The following is a 22,373-nucleotide window of genomic DNA, read 5'->3' as shown; positions in this document are numbered from 1 at the left end:
CATTCTATCATGTACCATCTAACAGCAGCAGGCCTGGATCAACATTTGTGCTGCACCATACCAGCCAGGGAAACCCCCCACTTGTTTTATTGTCACTGATGGAATCAGTATTGATCAGTCTGTATGCTTTTTTTTCTCATCACATCACAGGGTTCTAATTGGTGAGAGACACGTGGGTCCAAAGAGGAGTAATGTATCCTCAATGGACAGTGGTGCATCGGTATCATTACATTTTTTACATACTGTAGAGATAGATCATTTAGGTCCTTTCAGTTTGTTTCAAGCCATATGACCTTTTAATCTATTAGTTGTCATACTTATACAGTGTGCTTGGTGGAGGGGGGGGGATAAGTAAAGATTAGTTATATGATTTGTTGTGATGGTCTCGTAAGAATATTTATTCATGTTCATGTGTATTATGGGAAATATACTGTAACGGTACAAAGAATACTGTGAACAGATTTTTATTTATTTCAAATAATGGATCCATATTTTCAAACAAAAATAGAGAGAAAAAAAAAACTCTTATAGAAATAATCTGTGTAATCATTTATCAATAGACAACAGACAAAGGTCCCAGATGTTTGTCAAATACTATTTGTTGCTGATACCACAGTGCCATGTTGGCAACATGACGACGATTGGTCAAAAACAATTTCTTGCAAACGAAAACACTGAGTATAATCCTACACTTTGTCACAGTCAAACGTCCAACAAGGACAACATTGTAACATGAATTGGGGTTTTCAGAGGTTAGTGATACATTTTACTACAATATCCTGTCTGACTGAATGACACTTGTGAATTGAAGGTGGCCTTTCCTTAATGACAACATCAGTAGAAGAGGAAAGAAACCGGAACACAGTCAACAACAAAAAAGAGCTGATGTAAACCAAAAATGTATTTTTTGTGTTTTAGTTTTTTCAGTCGTAGCACTTTTTGGTACGTTAACATATTATTACACCTCGAGTGGGCATTGTGGTGGTTTTGACAGTAAGCCGGTCCCTTTCCTCTGCAAAAACGGTATAAGGAGGACGTAATGCCTGTCATAACAGGTAACAACAGATTATGGCACAGTCATAAAATAAATGGTCATTGACAAAATATTTTGTTCTAAGGCAAGTACAGCTAATTTTACAAAATCCTTCCCCCACTTCCCCCCAAAATATCACAGCTATCACCCGTTGTCATGGTGAGGGACTGACAATCACTGGCTGTTGAAACAATCAAGATTCAAGAGGTTATGTTTTTGTCTCTCCTTTGACAACGTTATGTTGGAGTTATGAAGGGCCACATGAAAGTTGTGAAATGGTTAATGGTAGGTTCGGTCTAGTTTTACAATGCAAGTGCATATAAGATTTTATCCATTTATTTTATTTTTTATAAATTCCCACACCCCCCTGAGACCTAGATACAAGTAAAAGTCAAATTACAGACCTACCCAAACTTAAATTGCCATCACCAACACTGTCACAAAAATATTCCAAACAATATGCATTTTTCAGCTTTGGCACAGTTTGTCGATGGGTGTAAAATTGGTGAGACGGATTTGTCCTTGTATTGATAATGGCATATGTCCATCTGTACCCTCACCCTTGGACCTGAGCTTTTCACATTAAACCTCAATACACTATCAATGCCTATGGGTCAATGATATTCATATGGACACAATCATGTTTTTTATATATATAAACAGTGCCAATACACACACACACACGCACGCGCACACACACACACACTCACACAATATACATGTCCTCTGCAAGAGTCCAAGGAAAATTTGGCATTTGTCTTTTTTTAATGGCTTGTGGTTTTCTTCCAAATAAAAACTGGTAAATAAACACCAGACTTTGTTCTGTTGGCAGAACAGTTCTACTGGCAAAGCCCTTGCTCGACAAGCACTATATTGGGATGCTTCGACACAACAGCCCCTTTTTAAATGCAGGAACGGTACCAGCAATAGAACAGATGTCCTGTCATTTGCTTTCCTGGTTTAGGGTTTTTGGACGTGACATCTCCTGTGAGTCCAACAGACCTGCTGGTGAACTGACCAGCTATGACCTGTTCTCTCCCAGCATGTTCATCTCATGTCACGCCTCAAAGATAGACCGCACCATCATCTCGGGGACCACGATGGGCCATTTAAGTCTCTCCTTTGGCCGCAATCTCTCCAAGGAGGGGGTGAGTGGTTGGCTGGCTTGGCTAGCTGGGATGTTGAAGTATGGTAGTTGGCTGGTCAAGTCTAGGTATTTGGTGGAATGGTGAGTGGGCTTCTTCTTCTTCTGGTAGAGTTGATGTGTTGTATACAGGGGACAGGAAGATGGTGTACTGTATATGAGTGGTCGTCAGATGAATGTTCAGCATGAATCGCTCATGGAATTCCGCCAGGTCCGCGCTCCTCCTCCGTCTCAGGGCCCGTTCTCGTTGTAGTGGAGGGAGATGGGCCGGTCCCGCTGCACGGCGGGCATGTATGGCCAGTTGTAGCTGGACCCCGACAGCAGCATGTCACGAAGCAGCGTCTCGATGGGCGTCTTGCCCACCAGGCGCACGAAGAACAGCTGCTCGATGACGGGCGAGGACACGATGCGCAGCGAGGGCAGGCGCAGGAGGAGCCGTCCGAATCGGTTGGGCTGACTGGGATACTGGTTCCTCACATACTCCTCCAGCGCACACTGGGACTTCTCCTGGATGCTCTCCACGTGAGCCACGTCTGAGAGCCCCATGGCATCTAGAGGGACAGGGAGGAAGCACGTGTAAGTTCCTTATGACATCACAAATGATGTCTGATAAGCAAGAAAACAATACATGTACATAATATGTACACAAATATGTGGAACTCATGATCTATTCTTCACTGTTTTCTCTAGTTAATTCAGTTCACTTATCAAGGTGAAAAAGATAGAGGTAGATAGTGTTACAGTTTGTAGTCTTAAAATGGGCTTTTGGGTCTGTGGTTAACATAAACCTTTGGTTTTGTTCTATGAAGTTTTTTTACACAAAAATGTGTGAATTTCTGTGCTTTTTCTTTACTTACTGTATATTAACTGTGTGGTAAAAAAAAGAATAGATAAAGAAGTGTGCGGATTTGCAGAGAGATCAAATGTGTGACTATGATAAGCCTTTGTTTGCTACAGAGCTTGTTTTAAAAATTTATTCAAAACCCAATGAAAAAAATCCACCAGTAATCTGGAATTATATTCTGTAATGTGGGAATTGAACGGAGGTTGGCCTACATCCTCTATTTTCTTTTTTTTAAGCAATTCAAGAAAGAAAGAAAAAGTATTGTGCAACTCGATATTAGAAGTGCGGTGCTGATATGTTGGTGAAAGTGAAGTTCAGGAATAAAAGACCAATGGCATTCAGTCATTTAGACCAGTGGTTCTCAACCTTTTCAGGCCACGACCCCCCCAAAAAATCATATTTGAACTGGGGAACCCCCACCCTGCAGCACTTGGAATTGTAGGAGTTGAGGCATTCAATTTAGTTTGACTAGGTTCCACAGATAAATATTGTGAAATAGCAGATCTACAAGCTCACCTTCGCGTTGTGAGGTGTTAATATGATTCCTAACTGTCATTAATTTAGCAGGGGACCCCCAAGAATTCCCAGACCCTACACTGAGAACCAGTGATTTAGTGATCTTCAGCCTATATTACATGCAATTATTTGGACAGTAATAATCACAATTCAACGCATTCGTTGAACTAAAACTGACATAGAAAAATAATTACATATTCAGAATGCTGATGATATTTTCCACATTCTGAGACCTTCATAAGCTAGTGAAAATCAGGGCTGTAGATGCAGGGAGGTACAGTGTATTACACTCGTACTGTAATAAACACTCTTGTCACATTGAACTACAGCATTCCCTCTCCCCACGGTTGGAAGGTCACGCTCAGCACTCCCACCGCCTCACACCTCTGGTTCCACCAGCCCTCCGCCTCAGAATGAGTCTCGCACGACCAGGAGAGCGTGTTACGTTGTGTGATACTTTTCACACCCTCCGTACACAGGGGCTTTGTGCAGGAGGTCAGATATGTGTGAACTCAGAGCTCATGCACATTTTACTGTGCACTGCTGCATGTTGTACACCTAGCAGCAGTGCTGCTATACTCTCTGTCCCTGTCCCCTGTATGAACCCTCATTTGGAAGGCTGACTTGCTCTCCCTGAGTACTTTACTTTAGTTGAGTGTGCTAAAGCACCACGGTTTGAACCCGTCAACCTGCATGCAAGGTCCCCTTTGTCCTTCCCGATGAGCTTCAGTTCCCGGCAACAAAAGATTTAATTTGGCTGATATTTTTTATGGGGTTGTATAAAGCATGCACTTGCTACCCCTGCTATTGAGGACAAATCTGCTGCGTTTTTTTTTTTTTTTTGTCTGTTGCTAGTTGGGGAGATGCGTGACCAGTCAGTTGTTGTTGGCTGGTACACGCATTGTAAGTGGGGCCATCCATGTGACTGAATTCCCTCGCGTGCCAAAGAAACAAGTCTGTGGGCGATCGCCCACACCAGACACCAACTCCCTTTGTCTGATCCTTGGGCACACACCCAGGGGCGGTGGGGGTTAGTGATCAGGGTGGCCGGGCTGAGATGCCCGATCTCTGATGTGGGTTGATGGGGCTGGGTTTTATGCAGGAACGAGAGGGAGGGTTCTCAGAAGGCAGAGGTGGTAGATGATTGGTGTTTGATTTTGTTATCTTGCTATACCAAGTCTTTATGGGGGGGGGGCATGTCTCTGACTGCTTGTGTTCAGATTTGGTTGTGTCTTTGTGTTGATCTGTGCACACCAATTGAATGTGTATGACAAAATTCACCTCAAGTCTGGCTTCTTATTTTTTTTCAAATGTAAATCATCTCATCTCCCTTTTTTCAATGTGCGCAAGCGTGTCTGTGTGTCATTGTGTCATCGGTGTCTGTGTCTGTGTGTGTGAGTGTACGTGCCCATGGGATGCTCAAGGCTACAGGGGTTATGTAGGTCATGGCAGGGGCTGTGGCGTATTCCCCTTCACACTGAAACCCACCATGCATAATTCAGCTAGCGTGGTGGGGGCTGGGGTGGTAGGACCCAAACTAGGCCTGGGGTTGGGTTTGGGGGAAAGAGAGGGGGGTGTAGAGGGGTCGATGACTGGTTTCAATAATAGATGGGAGCGTGAGGGGGAAGAGTTTGATGAAAGAAATGAGATGGGAGCGATAGATTCAGAACTACCTGCATGGAACAGTGCACAGCGTACTACCTTGGTACACACAGAGCGAGGCACACTAGCTGTGAGAGGAAGAGGACAGGGTTAGGTGTGATTTAACTAAAAAAACAACAAGGGTAAGAGACACTTCCTTGCTGGCCAGGGATGTGCAGAGAATGTTGGAGGGGCAGGGGATGACATTTCTAAAAGTGCACTTTTGGAACAATTATGAAAATAGCCAATATACAAGCTCACAACAAGCTTGTAGACCGGCTATCCTCGGTGCGTGACACCACGCTCAACTAAGTAACTCCTAAGCCTTTACAGGAGATGCGGTGTACGGCATGGAGTTCTCCACAGAGCGGGCAATTCTTTCAACATGAAAACGTGAAATGCTGCAGTTCAGGAGAGTTTGGAAAAGGCAATTCTCTTGAATGCTGCCTTCAGGTACGGCATGGAGAGGGGGCATTTGCATTAGTTTCACCATAAGTAAATGCTGCATTCATGGTCTGGAGATGGCACTTTTTACAGATGGGTAAAAGGGCAGGGGCTAAAGAAAAGACCCCTTTGATGTATGCATGTGTGCGCGTGCCTGTTGCTGGCTTTCCTCACCACCCCCTGGGTCACAAGGCATGATTTCTCATTAAAGGAACCACCAGATCTGACAGTATTTTGACTCCCACTGGAACCCAATGCTGGGAATGATGAACACCCAACAGGGTTTGTGTATAAGTGCTATGAAACCAACTTTCATAACACAGACTTTCCATGAAAGAGTTAGGTATAGCTACTGTAGTATCCCTACTGTATACAAACTGTTCACTAGTCCTGGGTAGAACAAGGTTGGGGATCAATATACCTGAACCAATTCACTTAAAATATCTGCAATACCAACAGGCATATATCATAGAAGAAATGTTTTATGTAATTTAATTTAAAAGGACAATTTTGGGGGGTGGGGTGCATTTAGAACACACACATAACATGAAAGAAGCAGAGGAGTTTCATTTTGAAAAGCCACTAATAATTGCTCTGAGGGAGGAAGTAGTAGGGTGTCAAGAGTCAAAGATTAATTTAGTTTGAGCCAAATTGGATCTACAGAGCTACCCACAACTTTTCAATAATGCATGTCATACTATCAACAACCCATATTATTTCCTGGGTCTTTGTTTTTATTTTTTATGTAAACAGCACGTGGTACGACATTAAGACTAAAAGGATAACAGAAAAAAGTCCTGGGGACTTGTTTCCATTGTGGTCCTATGTATTCAATTCATCAACATTGCATAACAAATTAACACAATAATACATGTCATCAACAAATACAAAACACTATATGTACAAAGGAGAAAAAGGGAAAACGGTGGCAGTGAATGACGCCTACTTTCGATGGGAATTTACATTTACCTCCCCTTGTGGTCTCCTATTTAGATGTTTTTTCAAGCCAATTTTGAAAGAGAAAAGTGATACACTTCCTTTAAAGTCTAATGGATGGTGCCAGGGCATTCCACATTTTGGTGGCAGAGTAGTAGAATGAGAATTTTCCCATGTTTGTTCTAAATTTGGGTGGTGACCATTGCACCACTGATGCAACTTTTTATATATATATATATATATATATATATATATATATATATATATATATATATATATATACACACACACGCGCACACACACACACACACACACACACACACACACACACACACACACACACACACACACACACACACACACACACACACACACACACACACACATACACTGTAAAGACGTATATATTATGTGTGTGTCCCTGTGCGGCGCGGCTAATCCCGCAAGCCACTTCACCGGTGGTGGGGTCTTTGAGAGGTGTTCCCAGGGGTCCCCAGTTAAATGATTGATAGCTGGTTATATATTTTTGATAGATAATATATATATATATTTTTTAATAGAATTCTTCCTCTCTCATTCTATTTGTGCAAGGGTTACATTAAACTACTCAGGGATAAAAAAAAATGAAAATCTTGCTAAAGTGTGAATTTTATGCAGGAGAGAGAGAGAGAGAGATATTACAGGCAGACAAACGGGTAAGAGTTCATATAAGCAGGATTCCCTGACTATCGCATTCTAACTAATCTAAAGTAATTTTGCCGGGCCATAAAAGCTTGCTGGCTGGCACAGCAGACAAGCTAATCCAGCGTTAGCTGTGTAACAGCTGTCCAAAGACTGTCAGAAAATGGCAGCATGTGTTTTGCTGACAGTGTGGGGCATTTGAATTTATTCAATTGGAATTTATTTACATGTTATATCATGTTACATGTTCATCCGAAAGTGTTAAGTAATACATCTATTACTTAACACTTTCAGACATTTTCAACAGCTTTTTGGTGCTGTCTGGGATTAGAACAAGCGCAATTATGATTAACAATTAGAGATGTACATGATTCCTAAAAATCACCCAGAAACACAGATATGTGTACTATGTTTTGAATGGTATAAAGTCCAGTGTTTACAAAGGATTTATTAAAATGTTAAAATGTATCATTGATGTAAAAAGGGGCCAGTATGTGTGTTGTGTTGACTCAACAGGGATAATATTAAATGAGAAAAGTTCATAGAACAATTTAAAAAGCAATACACAGAATGCATGACAGCCTCACTGCAATGTATTCCATTCCATTATGTTTTGAATTGTCACCTGGCGCCTAAATTGTTTTTTTCCCCTTTAATGTCCACCAGAATGCAGAAAATTAAGTGTTTGATGCTAAACCCCCCCCGCCCCATCCGCCTCCTGCTTCATGTGTCAATCCTCCCCAATGTTCAAACCAAACCTACAGTACGGGCCGTACTATGATGTACACAACTACACAACTAAACATAACTGCTAATTGTAACTGAACGGACAAGATCACCAACCATGACTAGCAATGGAACTGTGGTACTAGCAGTTACATATGGACTTAATGAGACCATATCAAGTATGGTGGAGTGGGGGGGAGGGTGGCGGGTCACATCTCGGTCAAACTCACTGGAGGTGAAAAGGCTATAGACTAAGTACTATTGAAGTTGAGGTCAAGCCTGCCAGAGGTCAGATATAGGGCTGTGAGATGAATTTACATTGACAGTAAATTGTCAAGCAATGATCAAACTTGAGAATGATGCAAAAGAGTTGAGTTCTCTGTAGGTCTTTGAACAAAAGTAGGAGATACTGTAAAACTATCTTTTACTGCATTGTTTTTAATGGATACATCTAATCTACATCTAAAACACTAATGAGACATGTGCTCTAAGGCAGTATTTCTCAACATAGGGTCAGACAGTTACACAGACTTAGTAGTAAATACCTCTCGTGATTTTTTAACAACTATTTCCTTTAAAATAACTATTCATTATTATTACTATTGTTTATATTATTAAAGAGGGTGTAAGTGATATTTATTTGTAAATAAATAGCTCTATGTTCCCACAGTATCATTGCTATAGTGTTTGTTCAGTAACCCTATCTCTCCAGCTCTTAAATGAATAGAAAATATATTTTCAGGTCGGGATGCCAATTTCATCCAATCAGGAGAGCGAACTCATACAGGATAAACAAGTGAAATTGGTAGTGATGAAACAAAAGAAAAAAATGTGCAGACAAAATAGGAACTGGAACACTATCAAATTGAAGCCGATAAATGAGTTCTCTCTCCTGGTGACCCCTGGAGAAATTGGTGACCCACCTGAAAATGTATTTTCTGTTTACTAAAGAGCTGGAGAGACGTTGAACAAACACTCAATAGCAATGATTGCTATATGAGTTACTATAGAGCTTCAATGTTTTAACCAAAAACCCTTTTGTTTTCACCAAACAATATCGCTGTTGTTCTCCACATAGTGAACGTGTATGGCAGCTCACCAGAGGTGAAGAGGACGATGGACTTGAGGCAGGAGTACTCAGCGGTGTCCACCTGTAGGACCTTAAGCTTCTCCACCTGCTCCTGGAACACCCGGATGTGGTCCATGAAGGCCACCACGCGCTCCGCAGACATGGGCGAGGCGTGCAGGCCAGCCGCCGCCAGCAGGGGTGCCACGTGGAGGGGCATGGAGCACTGGGCGGCATTCAGGACAAAAAGCTCACTCCAAGACATGCGCAACAACGCCACCTAAGGTACAGGAGAAATGGGCACAATATTAAATGGTTTGTATTTCTAAATGCAGATGCTATGGTGTAATATAAATGATTGAAGAGTTGTAACACTGACTGTAGCACACATTTGTCTTACTTTACACTCTTGCCATTAAGTGCCTTTATTTGTCTGTGATGTGGCAGTACCATAATATAACATAATACAGATGACTGTGCATAAGGATATTGATGATGACTGCTGTGTGCCATAACATAACTCCTAATGTAAATATACACGTATGTGGTCATGTAATGTGAAGATCAAAATAAGTTTTCCTGGCGTCCTTTAGAATAATTATGGATAATCACATGCAATTCAACACAGTAAGTCAATAGAAATTAGTTTGAAGCATGCATTATGAAGAAATGCATTATGAAGCATTTGTGGAGATCTTTTAATGACAATCTGCCCCTAGTTTCTTGCATTAATCCATCACATGACAGCACTTATCCTTGGTATGCACCCATAACTGATATGCTCCATAATAATAATAATAAGTATTATTATTGATGCACCTTTGCAGCATTACTGTGCATTCTAGTCTGCAATTGATGCCACCAACTCACCTGGTCCATAAGCTGTAGATCAGGGAAGAATGGGATGTTCTTGGCCCACTCCACGGCACTGAACAGCAACCTGGCTGCAAGCTCACAGATGTTCTCAATGCCCATCAGGTTATTTCCTTGCATACACTGTGCACCATAGCGGGATGTTGGATAGGGTTCAGCGCGCAGCAACAGAGAAATGAAGCCAGATAGGTAGGGCTGGCCATTGTAAGGGTCACTGCCATTGGTCAGGTACTGTCCTGGGCTGGTCTGGGAGTTGGACATACGTCCTCGCTGGACAGCTGCCAGAAAAGAGTACAGAGACACAGACATGGGTTACAATTTGAGAGCCTGATACAGTAGAGCATCGGTTGCATCTTATAGAAGAGATCCTTTGAGGTAGTTTATTATTAACATATTAATTCTTTCTTTCTTTCTTTCTTTCTTTCTATGAACCTTTCTTTCATCCTTTGAATCCCACCCTCTGCTTTATTTCAGCCCGGGCATACATACACATGTACCACACAGTAAAAAGTCAGGACCTGAAAGCTTCTCTGTCAACACACTGTCATTATGGGGTCCTGCACTAACTGCCTTGATTTAGTAGGGCTGCTATCACACCATGCCGTAAACCACAATCTGCTCTACAGCCACGGGGGCTCTGTTCTGTCTCACAGGAAACATATAGGAGGGCAAACTGCAGCTAAAAGCCCTGTCATGTACTGGAGGGAGAGGAGAGGATTGACTTAAAGCCAATGACAGTGAGAAAAGCATAGGGAATGTTTCTGGCTCTAATGTGTCCGCACTTTGTCTCATCCTGACCAGACCAACGCCTTACTCTATTGCTACTATGCATCAATGAGTAATGACAAGCAGCAGACGGTAAAGACATCGCGCTTCTTCACACCTACACCTACACACACACACACACACACACACACACACACACACACACACACACACACACACACACACACACACACACACACTCCTATCCTCCCGCTTCCACTGGCAAATGGCTCAGCCTGAGGCAAGGAGGGCACACAGAGGCCAAGCTCTCACTAACTCTCGCGCACACACACACACACACACGCACACACACTCCCAACCCCCCTCGCCAAGCAATGACGATGCGGTGAGTGCTTAAAGGCCCATTTGGAAAACACCTGTTCAGCCATCCCCGCTGTCTAACTAATAACTCCATCTACTGTTACAGAGAGAGGGAATAATAAAAGAAGAGAGAGAGAGAGAGAGAGAGAGGCAATGAAAAGGCAAGCGAGAAATGGGAGAGGCACTGCACGAAAGTAAAGAGCTACAAAAGGTGAGATAAAGTAGAGAAAGAGAGCGAGAGGTGATAAGTACAGTACAAGGACTGAGGCCAAAGGGGGGGAAAGAGAGAGGGAGAGAAACAGAGAGAGATCTACAGTAGTCGTCAGTGTGGTTCTCACAACGCATCATGACACGAAGCATTGTGAGCTTGGAGATTGGCTATTTTTGCTGTTTTTGAAAAAGATAATAATTAGACATTTTAGAAAGATTTTGACTAATTTAGAAAATTTACCCAAGATAGGGAAACCAGGCTATTCAATGTGGTCAACTTTTTTAAGACTTTGTCTTTGTTTCCCAAAAGGAAATGCGTGTATTTAATTCAGTGGGACCACAAGCTTGGATAAATCATATTCCCACTGCCGATAACAATGATGAGGGCGGATATCAAAAGCAGTGGCATGGAATTCACCCTATCCCCCCCCAGCAAATTGAACCCTGGTGTGGTTGAATATAACATGGAGGTGAGGTTTGCTACAGAGGGAGAAATGGTTTACATGAAGAGACAGGTGGAGGCAGAGAGAACCATGCAGAGCTGGGAGGGAGAGATCGAGGGGAGGGGGAACAACAGTTTGGAAAATGCTTTTCAACCCGGTGTCACCTGTCATCTCAAACACAGCAGCTGTGTCAGTCGAATGCACGACAGTGCGCCTGCCTGAAAAAAGACAAGAGGTCAAATCACTCGCGAATGCCATAAAAATGTCGTTAATTCTGCCCCGTCACCCGCATAGAAAAAAACTAAAAAGAAACATTAGACAAAAGATTTTGACCTAAAAAAATACTCAATTTAGCTGTGAGCTCATTTCAACCCACATTCCCGGAAAAAGAATGCAGTCTCCTTTGGCAAACAACGGTGTCTGAGCTATGAAGAGGTGTTGCTTGTCACAAAAGCAACATTGCACAATGGGACATTCCTTGTCACTCACACTCACAACAGCACAGCTCTCATCTCACTCTGTACATAGTAAAAAATGTGGACTTTTGACACACAGAACCTTTCGTTAGCAGAATTCCACAATTTCCAGAAAACCTCAACTGAAGTGTAATTTATATGGTTAGTACTTGGTCTTGCATTAATTAATGGTTAATCCTTCAAAACACAAATCCACTCGATGCACTTGACCTCTCAAAAGCCTCATTGTGAGGGTCACTCACTAGTGGCAAACTACATCTGACAGGAGACACGCTGCTCTTTCTATTTCCTGGCCTACAAGACGGGGATGCAGACAGTGAAGAGAAAACTGGCTAAAACATTGAGGCAGCTCAAGGTCGGATGTTCTGGGATAAGCGTGCGTGTGCGTGTGTGGTCCCATTTGTTCCCCGCTATAAAATGTGTTAGTTTAGTGTAATTGGTCTATTCTACGCATCACTGTGGTAAGCATAGGAAACCATTCTTGTTTTCGCCTGTCCACTACGTAACGGAAGCACAGAAAAATGGAGGAGGAAAGTCGCACAAAAACCTAGGTACCTCAGGGTATTTCAGCTACACCATTTCATAATGCCACTTCAGCACATGGCAGCGAGTGCACACTCTGTGCTCAGCTGCCCTGGATTACCCTCTGGGTCAGACCGCACGAGGAATTACAGAGGAGGTGCACCAGCTAAATACAATTAAGGCCCATGAATGTTGGGACTAAAAGGTCATGGTGTCTGCCGGAACACTGTAGACACATAATAGATTTGGCTCAGTCTACTACTCTACACTTCCACTAATAAAAAACAAATTACCCGGCATGACCATGACCATGCGCGTGGATGTGTAAGTATTTGTATAGTTGTGCGTGGGTGTGTACAGTATGTGTGTGCCTGGCAACTCAAAGGCGTGTGTGTCAGTCCATACATGCATGTAACTGGCACAATAACATATGCCATTTGTTTGAAGTGTACACTGAGTACATTGAAGCACAGAGGAAAACCTGTGCCTGTAACCCTAGTAGTCACACTCTGTGTGTGTGTGTGTGTGTGTGTGTGTGTGTGTCTCACACACACACACACACACACACACACACACACACACACACACACACACACACACACACACACACACACACACACACACACAGCTCATGATATTGTATGTGATGTGACACTCAGGTGTCATTGCTGTAGCTCTCACAGTGACTCATTTAGCTTCGCCCTGAACTCTGACCTACAGGTCACTTGTTCACGACACACCAAGTCCTGTGGCAAAGAAAAGCACTGGGAATGAAGACTGTCAGACAGGAGCTAAGAGATGGGCTAATATGCAGAGAGAGAGAGAGAGAGAGAGAGAGAGAGAGAGAGAGAGAGAGAGAGAGAGAGAGAGACAAACAAGCGGACAGACAAGTAGGAGACAGAAAACATCCACAGAAAAAGCACAGAAACTTTCATTTCACTTTGATATCACTCAATCTAGGAGGTAAATGTCCTTAAAAGTAGTAAAAAAAAATAGGAACTATGTTGTCATTTAAAAGGATGTAATATTTAATCTAATCAAAAGTTGGATCGAGTTGAGTGGGTTGAATTGACCCTAACCCTGGTGTGTGTATTGACCATGTAAGTCTCAAAGTGTACGGAGTGTGAATGACACAATGGAATGAGAGTGCAGACCGGGAGCAGTAACAAAAGGCAGATAGTGACAGTCAGAAGTATAATATGGAGCCTTTTACAAGACAATAAAGTTCCTCAACTAAATTGTACCCAAAACTTAATTTACTTAATAAATAACTATTATTTCAATGATCACTTAATTCTCTGGCTCTTATTTCCTTTTGTAGCACTTGAGGGGACACGGCAAAATAATACATATTTTATTTTGGTGTGTGGCTTTATCCTCCCTACTTCTACACACTTCTTAGAATGGTGGCACACTAGAATATATATTTTTTGCTTTACTGTAGCAGGTATTGTAAATAACTAAATGCAAAACAAACCCTGTATTATCTTTAACTATAATGGAGAAAACAAGCATGGGGGGTATTTCCGAACACCTCAGGATATCTTCACAGAGTTATTTCAAGTAACCTGGGTGACAAACAAAAACAGGTTGAGCTACTTAAGTCACAAACATCAGCATCAGTCAATCAGGCATGTCTGTTAAAGTGATTGATGGAATGCACCTGGGCTTAGATTTTAACTAATAACCCTGGCGTCCATTTTTCGAGTATGCTATTATAGGTGAATTTCCTCCCTACACACACACACACACACACACACACACACACACACACACACACACACACACACACACACACACACACACAAACCTAGGCCTATACGTATGCTTAATAACTTACACCATGTTGCACGGTGAAAATAGCCGATCTGCAAGCCCACAACGGGTTGTTAGATCGCAGATCTGCTATTTTTGCCACCCAACACCGTCTTATGCTGAAGTATAGACCAGACTTAAATTAGCACCATGTATTAAAGCCAGACAATAGATAGATGTGTCCTATGTCCAATAGAAAATTGTTACACGTACAGTAGGTGACAAAAATTGCAGAGGAGAGCAAGTTAGCAACATTATTTTGAAATTTGATTAAAACAAAATGAGGATGTGATGGTTGATGAACTCTGTGTTAGTAATGTAATTTAATGTAAAAAAAAGAAATAAATAAAAGGTGAGGTCCTCATATAAGCCCTTCCAGGGTTTCTCACCTCACCTGCACAACTCCTTATTACTTGACCCTTTCTCATCAAAGATGTTTACTGTATAGTGTACTTACACTCATCTTGTTGTGCAAATCAATAAAATGACATTTGTATTTATTTATAATCTTTATTTATTCACACCATGTTAATATTAGCCTTTATAATCCACAACAGATAAAATGAAGGGTCAGCAACAGCTATAATGTGAAGTGAAGCTTTTGTCAATCACAGTCCAAAAATATGGTTTAAAGCAGGGAAGTATTTTAGTATAACAACAATCACCACTGCTACTGTGATAGGTAAAGGTTTTTGCAGCCTGGGGGGTTAAACTACAATGTTAAATGTTAAATTGCCTGCTGTTACAAGCCCAGTGTCGGGTATGGATTAGTCAATACATGGTGCCTGTTAGCCTTTAGCGCTTCAGTGGGGTATTTGCACAATTCAGAGCCCAAGGTTGTCTCTCACATGTGGACTTTGCCTTGAACCTGTGTGTTATTAATGTTTTAGTTTCCATTGACCTATATTCAACACCTCTGTTGGGTTTTGGTTGGCATGAACTAAGGGTCATGAGCAGTGGCAGAAATCTCACTTTGTGCGCTGAGTGCCTATTGCAGAATTCTTTAAATGAGATTGCATGCATATTAATGTGTGGGTGCATGTGTGCATGTGCCCTCACTCAGAGCTCACAAATGTAGTTCAAGAAAAACACAACAGACATGACATTACATAATTCATCTGTGTACACCAGCATTACCAGTACACTGAAATACCTCAATAGGGGATTTGTTATCACTTTGGTTAAAAGGCATTTCCAAAATGCTCCATTTTGAAAAGGAGAATTCTTTAAGTCTGTAAATGTATTTTTCAACCAAGCATGTCACTTGCCTATACAATCCTTTTAAAAGGATACAACTTTAAGGTTTTGTTTAGTTTTTTTGTGGTGTCAATTTTGTAAGAATATGTCAGTATTTTCAACTGGCTGACATCTCATTTACATGGTCCCGAGTACATAAATGTAACATCCATGTGTCAAGCATGGCTCTAACACAGACAAGTTGAGACAACACTGGAGTTCAACTCCCCCAGTGTACAAGAAAATGTATAGAGCACCTAAACCTCTAACCACTTGAACCCCAGCATCCCTATTCTGCGGGTAACGTTTGCCAAAAATAGCCGATCTACATAAAGCTCACAACGCATCACAACGTGCTTTGGTGTAGCTGGAAAAAAACGGTCCAAGTAGAGTTGTAACTCAGATCTGTTTTACTACGAATATAGGGTTTAAGTGGTTAAATATTTGCACCTAAGTACTGTATGGTGTGTTTGGGATCAAATCATCCATTATAAAGCGTGTTTTTACAGTCATATGCTCACAGTGGGAAATCGCCGCCAGTGACTTATGCTAAATCTGAAACTCTTCCTTCCAGCACTTATTATTATAGTTTAAATAGAAAAGCCAGTAAGTCACACCATGAATGAAGTTACGTTATCATAGACATAGTTATGACTTTACCGGACCTATATGAACATGTACCGAATGTGGACTGTCTAAAATGTTAGTATAAAATCCAGCCTGAAGGGCTGTCCACACCAAGAACAATAACTATAACCATAAAGATAATGACGTGAGCATCTATACTGATGTTGTCATTATAGTTGTGGTTTATGACCATCCACTTGAGTTAGATTTCTAAAACAATATATTTTATAGTTATAGTTATCGTGCTTGGCGTGAACGCTCCATTACTGTGCTATTTCCTCTGGGCTCATTAAAGAGACAAGTTGAGATCATAATGTTGTCATCATGGTCAACCAGAGGCTCAGGGCTCAGTTCCTATCCAACAATACTATTATGCAGCCTACATAAATGTGTCAAAACCAGTCAACATTTATCATAAAATGCCCTGACAGACTTCAACTTGCAAAGCTGTGCCATGCCACAATATCTTGGTAATTAATAATCAAAATTGTCTGTGCAAACAAAATTAAGATGATCATTTTCTAAAACAGAATTTGATATGGATAAAATAGCACAATTGTTCACTAAATGCCAATGACAATTTTCAGTTGGAAGAGTCTCATTCACATGAGTGAAACATATTTGAAATTCATTTTATACCAAAGAAGAAGTTGGTTATTGTTGGAAATACACAAATAATAATCTAAATTGAACACAGATTTGGCTATAATTCATAATATATATGCCACCATTTAAACCTTTTAAAGCGACCACATTGCACAATGCAAAAGGAAACATGACTTATGTATGACCTCTGGTGATGATATGGAGTGTTACTGAACATGTGCATTTACAATTCCAGTGCTTTTCAGTTCACAGTAAACTGTGTGTGTGTGTGTGTGTGTGTGTGTGTGTGTGTGTGTGTGTGTGTGTGTGTGTGTGTGTGTGTGTGTGTGTGTGTGTGTGTGTGTGTGTGTGTGTGTGTGTGTGTGTGTGTGTGTGTGTGTGTGTGTGTGTGTGTGTGTGTGTGTGTGTGTATGTGGCGTGCATGGTGTGTGTGTGTCACATTTTCCCATGTATATCATAAAAGTTCTTTCCTTTCCTGCCAATCATTTTGGTCTATGTGGGTTTTATTAGAAAAAAGAAGAACGGAAATGAAACTACTTTTTTCCATAGTTGTGATAAAAAAACTAAAATGGAAATACATCTGTATCAGATGAATACCTTGAATCAATTAATTAATTGTCAATATGATAAACAGACTGCATGCTAGAAGACATATGGGAGCGCCTTTTAGCGTCCCTTTGACCTCAAATGCACTGACACGTGAGAACTTGGCACATGTGCCAAAATGCTTTTAACGTAGTCTATATATATAAGTGTTTTGCAACAACTTGAGGTATAGACCTACCTACACACAGCACTGCTTATAGGCCATACAACATAAATGTGTAGGCTACTGTCATAGTTTGTGTTGCTTAACTCGTTATTTTCAACGTCTCTTATTCATTAGTTGGCATATCTGGTGTGCAATTAGGAGCAAATAGCATGGGCCTTGTTTATGTGGATGAAAGGTCAACAGACTGCGGTGCATCAGGCGATTTCCTCGGGTTCATTCCGTCAGAAAGGGGCATGACCGAGTCAATTCAGCCTGCGGGTGCTTTGCAAGTGCGAAGATTGTGTGTACAGTGTATACACTACACTTACACTACACACACACACACACACACACACACACACACACACACACACACACACACACACACACACACACACACACACACACACACTAGAGCTAGTGGTGCCTCAAAGTGATAACTTTAAAGATCTCATTTGGCTTATGCTCTATTGGGACAGATATTGTCCACCAACTCTTTGTATTTTGATCATAAGATTTGGAGTTTGAGAAATACATGCATCACAAATGATAGCCTAAATAGGCCTATAATGCTGTTATTGTGTTTACTCCCACAAGTTTCCAATTGATAATCATGTTATCATCTTATTTTCAATATGGCTAATATGTGAGTTTATTTATTATAATGAATAGCTTAGTTAGACATACACACATTTGCCAAAACATTGGGCAAATTGTTTAGGCTACAATCAGAAATCATTCTCAACCTCCATAACAGTCAATTGTAGCCAAAGTCTAATTGGACTTTTTAAAAAGATCAATGATCCCATCTTTGATCTATCTGTATTATGCGCCTCCGGTCTGTATAGACCTAACATTTAAATTTAAATGTAGACAGATAATATGCCTTGGGTATAATTACTATCACAATATCTCTCTCAGTGAGCGGATTGCAGCGAGGTTAGCTGACTGATTGGAAGCGAAGCGCTCTCCTTAGGAACACGTTGCCACTGTTCCTAATTCGCACTAATTGACCCGTTGTTAATCAGACACAATACAACAAATGTAGCGGGATCCTCTTATAACGGCTGTGGGTGTTATAGGGCGCAAACACCATAATTAATATGGGCACAAAGACAAACCATTTTTCCAGAGGGACGAAATGTCTGAGTGTATAGCACTGCTGTGTGTGTGTGTGTGTGTGTGTGTGTGTGTGTGTGTGTGTGTATAAGTATATATATTATATATATATATATATATATATATATATATATATATATATATATATATATATATATATATATATATATATATATATATATATATATATATATATATATATTTACACACACACACACACACACACACACACACACACACACACACACACACACACACACACACACACACACACAAGACAAGGCTTCATATGTTGTTTTAGATAACACAGTAGGCACACGTTTACACAAGCGATCAACATTACGCACAACTTTACGCACAAAAATAAATCTGGTCTTGTAAATCAAAGCACAGTTTGGGTCAAAAGATATAGGCATCAACGTACAGAGGATTGCCTTACCTTCTCTTCTCATGCCTACTTTCAGGCACTTCTTCAGTCGGCAGTACTGGCACTGGTTCCGATGGTGCTGGTCGATGGGGCAGTCGCGGTTCCCTCTGCAGGTGTAACTAAGGTTCCGTCTCACCGAGCGCTTGAAGAAGCTTTTGCATCCCTCGCAGGTGAACTGGCCGTAATGCTTGCCACTGGACTTGTCCCCGCACACCATGCAGTCCACGTTGGGGATCTTGTCCCCGGAAAGTGCATCGTTCCCCGGGGTAGAGCCGTTGGGCGTCCCCGGCGCCCCGCCAGGTTCCTGGCCGCAGATCTGGAGCTGGGACCCCGGATCTGCGGAAATGTTCTCTTGCCACTGGTTTACTACCATTGCCATGCTATCCCAAACACTTTGATTCCCCCACCGAGAGACTCCGTTGCGCGGGGAGGGGATAGAAATCCGTTCTGACGTTTAAGGGAAAACAAGGCAGGGCGAACGGGCGCTTCCCACTTCCTTCTGAGATTAATAAGGGACTAAAATGTGTGTTCAATCTATTTTTTTTCTATATTAACGGTCTATTTTTTTAAAATCAAAGTTTACAAAAACGTCAAGGTATCAACATGACCATTAGCCAGAACGTAACATAGCCTACAATTCCCAGCTCTACTCACTGCACAGAAATCCATAAACACGTTCTCTTCTAAGTTTGACCCTCTTGAACGTGTCAATACATTAGGCTTGAATGTTAAAAGTGCTCAAATAAAATAATTTGCACTTGTTCATTTAACCCCAGAACTTGCGAAAAGAAAGAACAGCTTCTTGTGAGTCGCTGCAGCCTAGTGTTTTTCTCTCTCAGACTCTCTCTCTCAGACAGTGAATTGGAATTGAAGATAATTGTTGTCCCGTCTCGATTGAAGGTAAAATATCTCTTTCCACGCCGATGTTTCCTTCCGATCAATCACACCAAATCAATACCAGTCGTAGACATCGGCCAATTTGCTACTGAGTTACAAACTCATATAAATCGTAAATGAGCAATCACGAAAAGTTGTCCTTGGGAGTTCTCGTTCTTGAGCGCCGCGTTTGATAAAAATCGTCCTTGTAGGAAGTTGTAGCCTATACGCAAAAGAGGTGTGCGTTCTGATTTAAGACGAAGTGAGTTTATTTACGCGCAAAAAAAGGCTTTTGACTGTCAAGTGTACTTCTCCCTTCGGCGGTCGGTCGCATCTCTGAGAATCATACTTAGAATTTGGTGAAAGTGACACTAAACATCCCGGCCAGTTTGGGAGCGCCCTAGCCGCGCTCCATATATGGCCACAGTCCCCAAATAAGGGCATGCCGCCTCCTCCCACCGAGAGAAGCGCGTTATGAATGGTCACTCACAATTGGTAAGGGAATAATAGAAACGTAAGGGGCTATTTAATTGGACCGCGGTCGATTTGGGTTGGCTTTGATTGACAGAGGAGTTGACAGACTGCTACTGTACTGTTCAGCCTAGAGTTTCTCAATATCATGATGAGTCTCTGAACTCATTGAGCTCAATGATAAAGAACGAAATAATGACAAAATAATAAATCAGACATTTACAGATGTAGGCCTGTTAGAAGTTCATGGTAATAGGATACAACTGAATAGCCATAGCCTAAATAAAGTCACGTAGCCTATTAAAGTGTTAATATCTGCATTTTATGATGCTTTAAAAACACCATTATTCATCACTCTGAATTGCAGATGGATGGCCTGATGTTGTCCTTAGCGTGATGTCACAAACATAAATTAGCCTATATAATAATGATATCTTATTATACTGCATGTGCCCCCCCCCCACCACCACCACTCTTTACGTAAGCAGTGGTGGATTTTTTTTTTTTACTTAAGTAAAAGTATCAATACTGCAGTGTAGAAATACTCTGTTACAAGTAAAAGTCCGGTAATCAAAATTTACTTGAGTAAAAGTAGCCTACAAAAGTATTGGCATCAAAATAAAGTAGGCTACCAAAAGTAAAAGTAGGCTACTCATTGTGCAGAATGTCCCATTTCACAAGTTTAAAATGTATAAAAATCTTTTGAAAATAGCAGATCTACAAGCTCTTTTCAAATGGCCGAAATGAATAGGGCTGAAGTGGTTACTGCATGTTTTGTGATAATAATCAAAATCTACAAAGTAACTAGTAGTTTTCAAATAATTGTAGGCCTATGTAGTGGAGTAAAAAGTATAATATTTGCCTTTGAGATGTAGTGGAGTAGTAGTAAAAGTACTGAAAATTGGAAATACTCCAGTAAAGTAAAAAATACCTCAAAATCGTACTTAAGTACAGTACTTGAGTACATGTACTTACTTTACACCACTGTACGTAAGTGCACGAGCCAAAAAAAGAGAGACAGTGAGAGAGAGAGAGAGAACTTCTCGCACCTCCGCTGTGCCAACAAAAAGGTGGCAAACATCTTGCCAACACTTACAAACTCCTAAATGTTTTACCAGTTGAGAAAGTGTTGATTCTGTCGGTTTGTTGTGTATAGCTTTGCCAGCTGGATCTCGAAGCACAAAAGGTCATTGCGGTAATTAACAGTGACAGTGTTGTTCTCTAATGAGGTTTTCAGCCCAAAACAGCAGGAACCTGATTGTTTCCCCAGATAGGTCTTGATTTGGCAAGTGAATGAAGAAGGTAACTCCAATAATAATACTGCCATGGTTTAGCCACACTATATCACTCTTGTCTTCCCTGTCAAGGACATTTGCATGAACAAACTTACACCAGTTTACGCACAATGCGCACTCATAATGTCACGATCTGTAGATGTCACGTAGGCTTTGTGTGTGTGTGTGTGTGTGTGTGTGTGTGTGTGTGTGTGTGTGTGTGTGTGTGTGTGTGTGTGTGTGTGTGTGTGTGTCTGTATGTAGCCTATGTGTATGTATGTATAGCCTATGTATGTGTATGTATATGTATGCATGTATATGTATGTATTTGGTATTCTCTTGTGAAAAACAAAAAAATTGCTATTAGCTATGTAATTTATCATATTTGTCAAAATATTGTTTTTTAAAAATCCTATAGGCTATTCAATTGGCCTAAGTCTGTATTGACTATCAGAGCTAGAATTAACGGCTTGATTAATTAAGCTATTATTATTATTATTGTTGTACTATCCATGATGATGTGTAAACAC

At 41.1% G+C, this 22,373-nt stretch overlaps 1 protein-coding gene across 1 annotated transcript; it reads right to left on the bottom strand.

Moving 5' to 3' along the window:
- Positions 1-546: 546 nt before the first annotated feature.
- nr2f5 (nuclear receptor subfamily 2, group F, member 5) lies at positions 547-20,385 on the bottom strand. The gene is made up of 4 exons (XM_080426905.1): positions 19,235-20,385; positions 9,902-10,182; positions 9,065-9,311; positions 547-2,728 (listed from the first exon to the last, which is right to left on the bottom strand). Exons 1-4 carry the CDS (start codon positions 19,599-19,601, stop codon positions 2,409-2,411), a joined length of 1,215 nt encoding a protein of 404 aa, XP_080283031.1. The 5' UTR covers positions 19,602-20,385; the 3' UTR covers positions 547-2,408.
- Between the last annotated feature and the right edge of the window lie 1,988 nt (positions 20,386-22,373).

This window comes from Gymnoscopelus braueri (assembly GCF_963280865.1).
Source record: "Gymnoscopelus braueri genome assembly, chromosome: 4".
NCBI lineage: Eukaryota > Metazoa > Chordata > Actinopteri > Myctophiformes > Myctophidae > Gymnoscopelus > Gymnoscopelus braueri.
The sequence above is the reverse complement of the archived record's forward strand: the minus strand, read 5'-3'. Positions and strand labels throughout refer to the sequence as shown.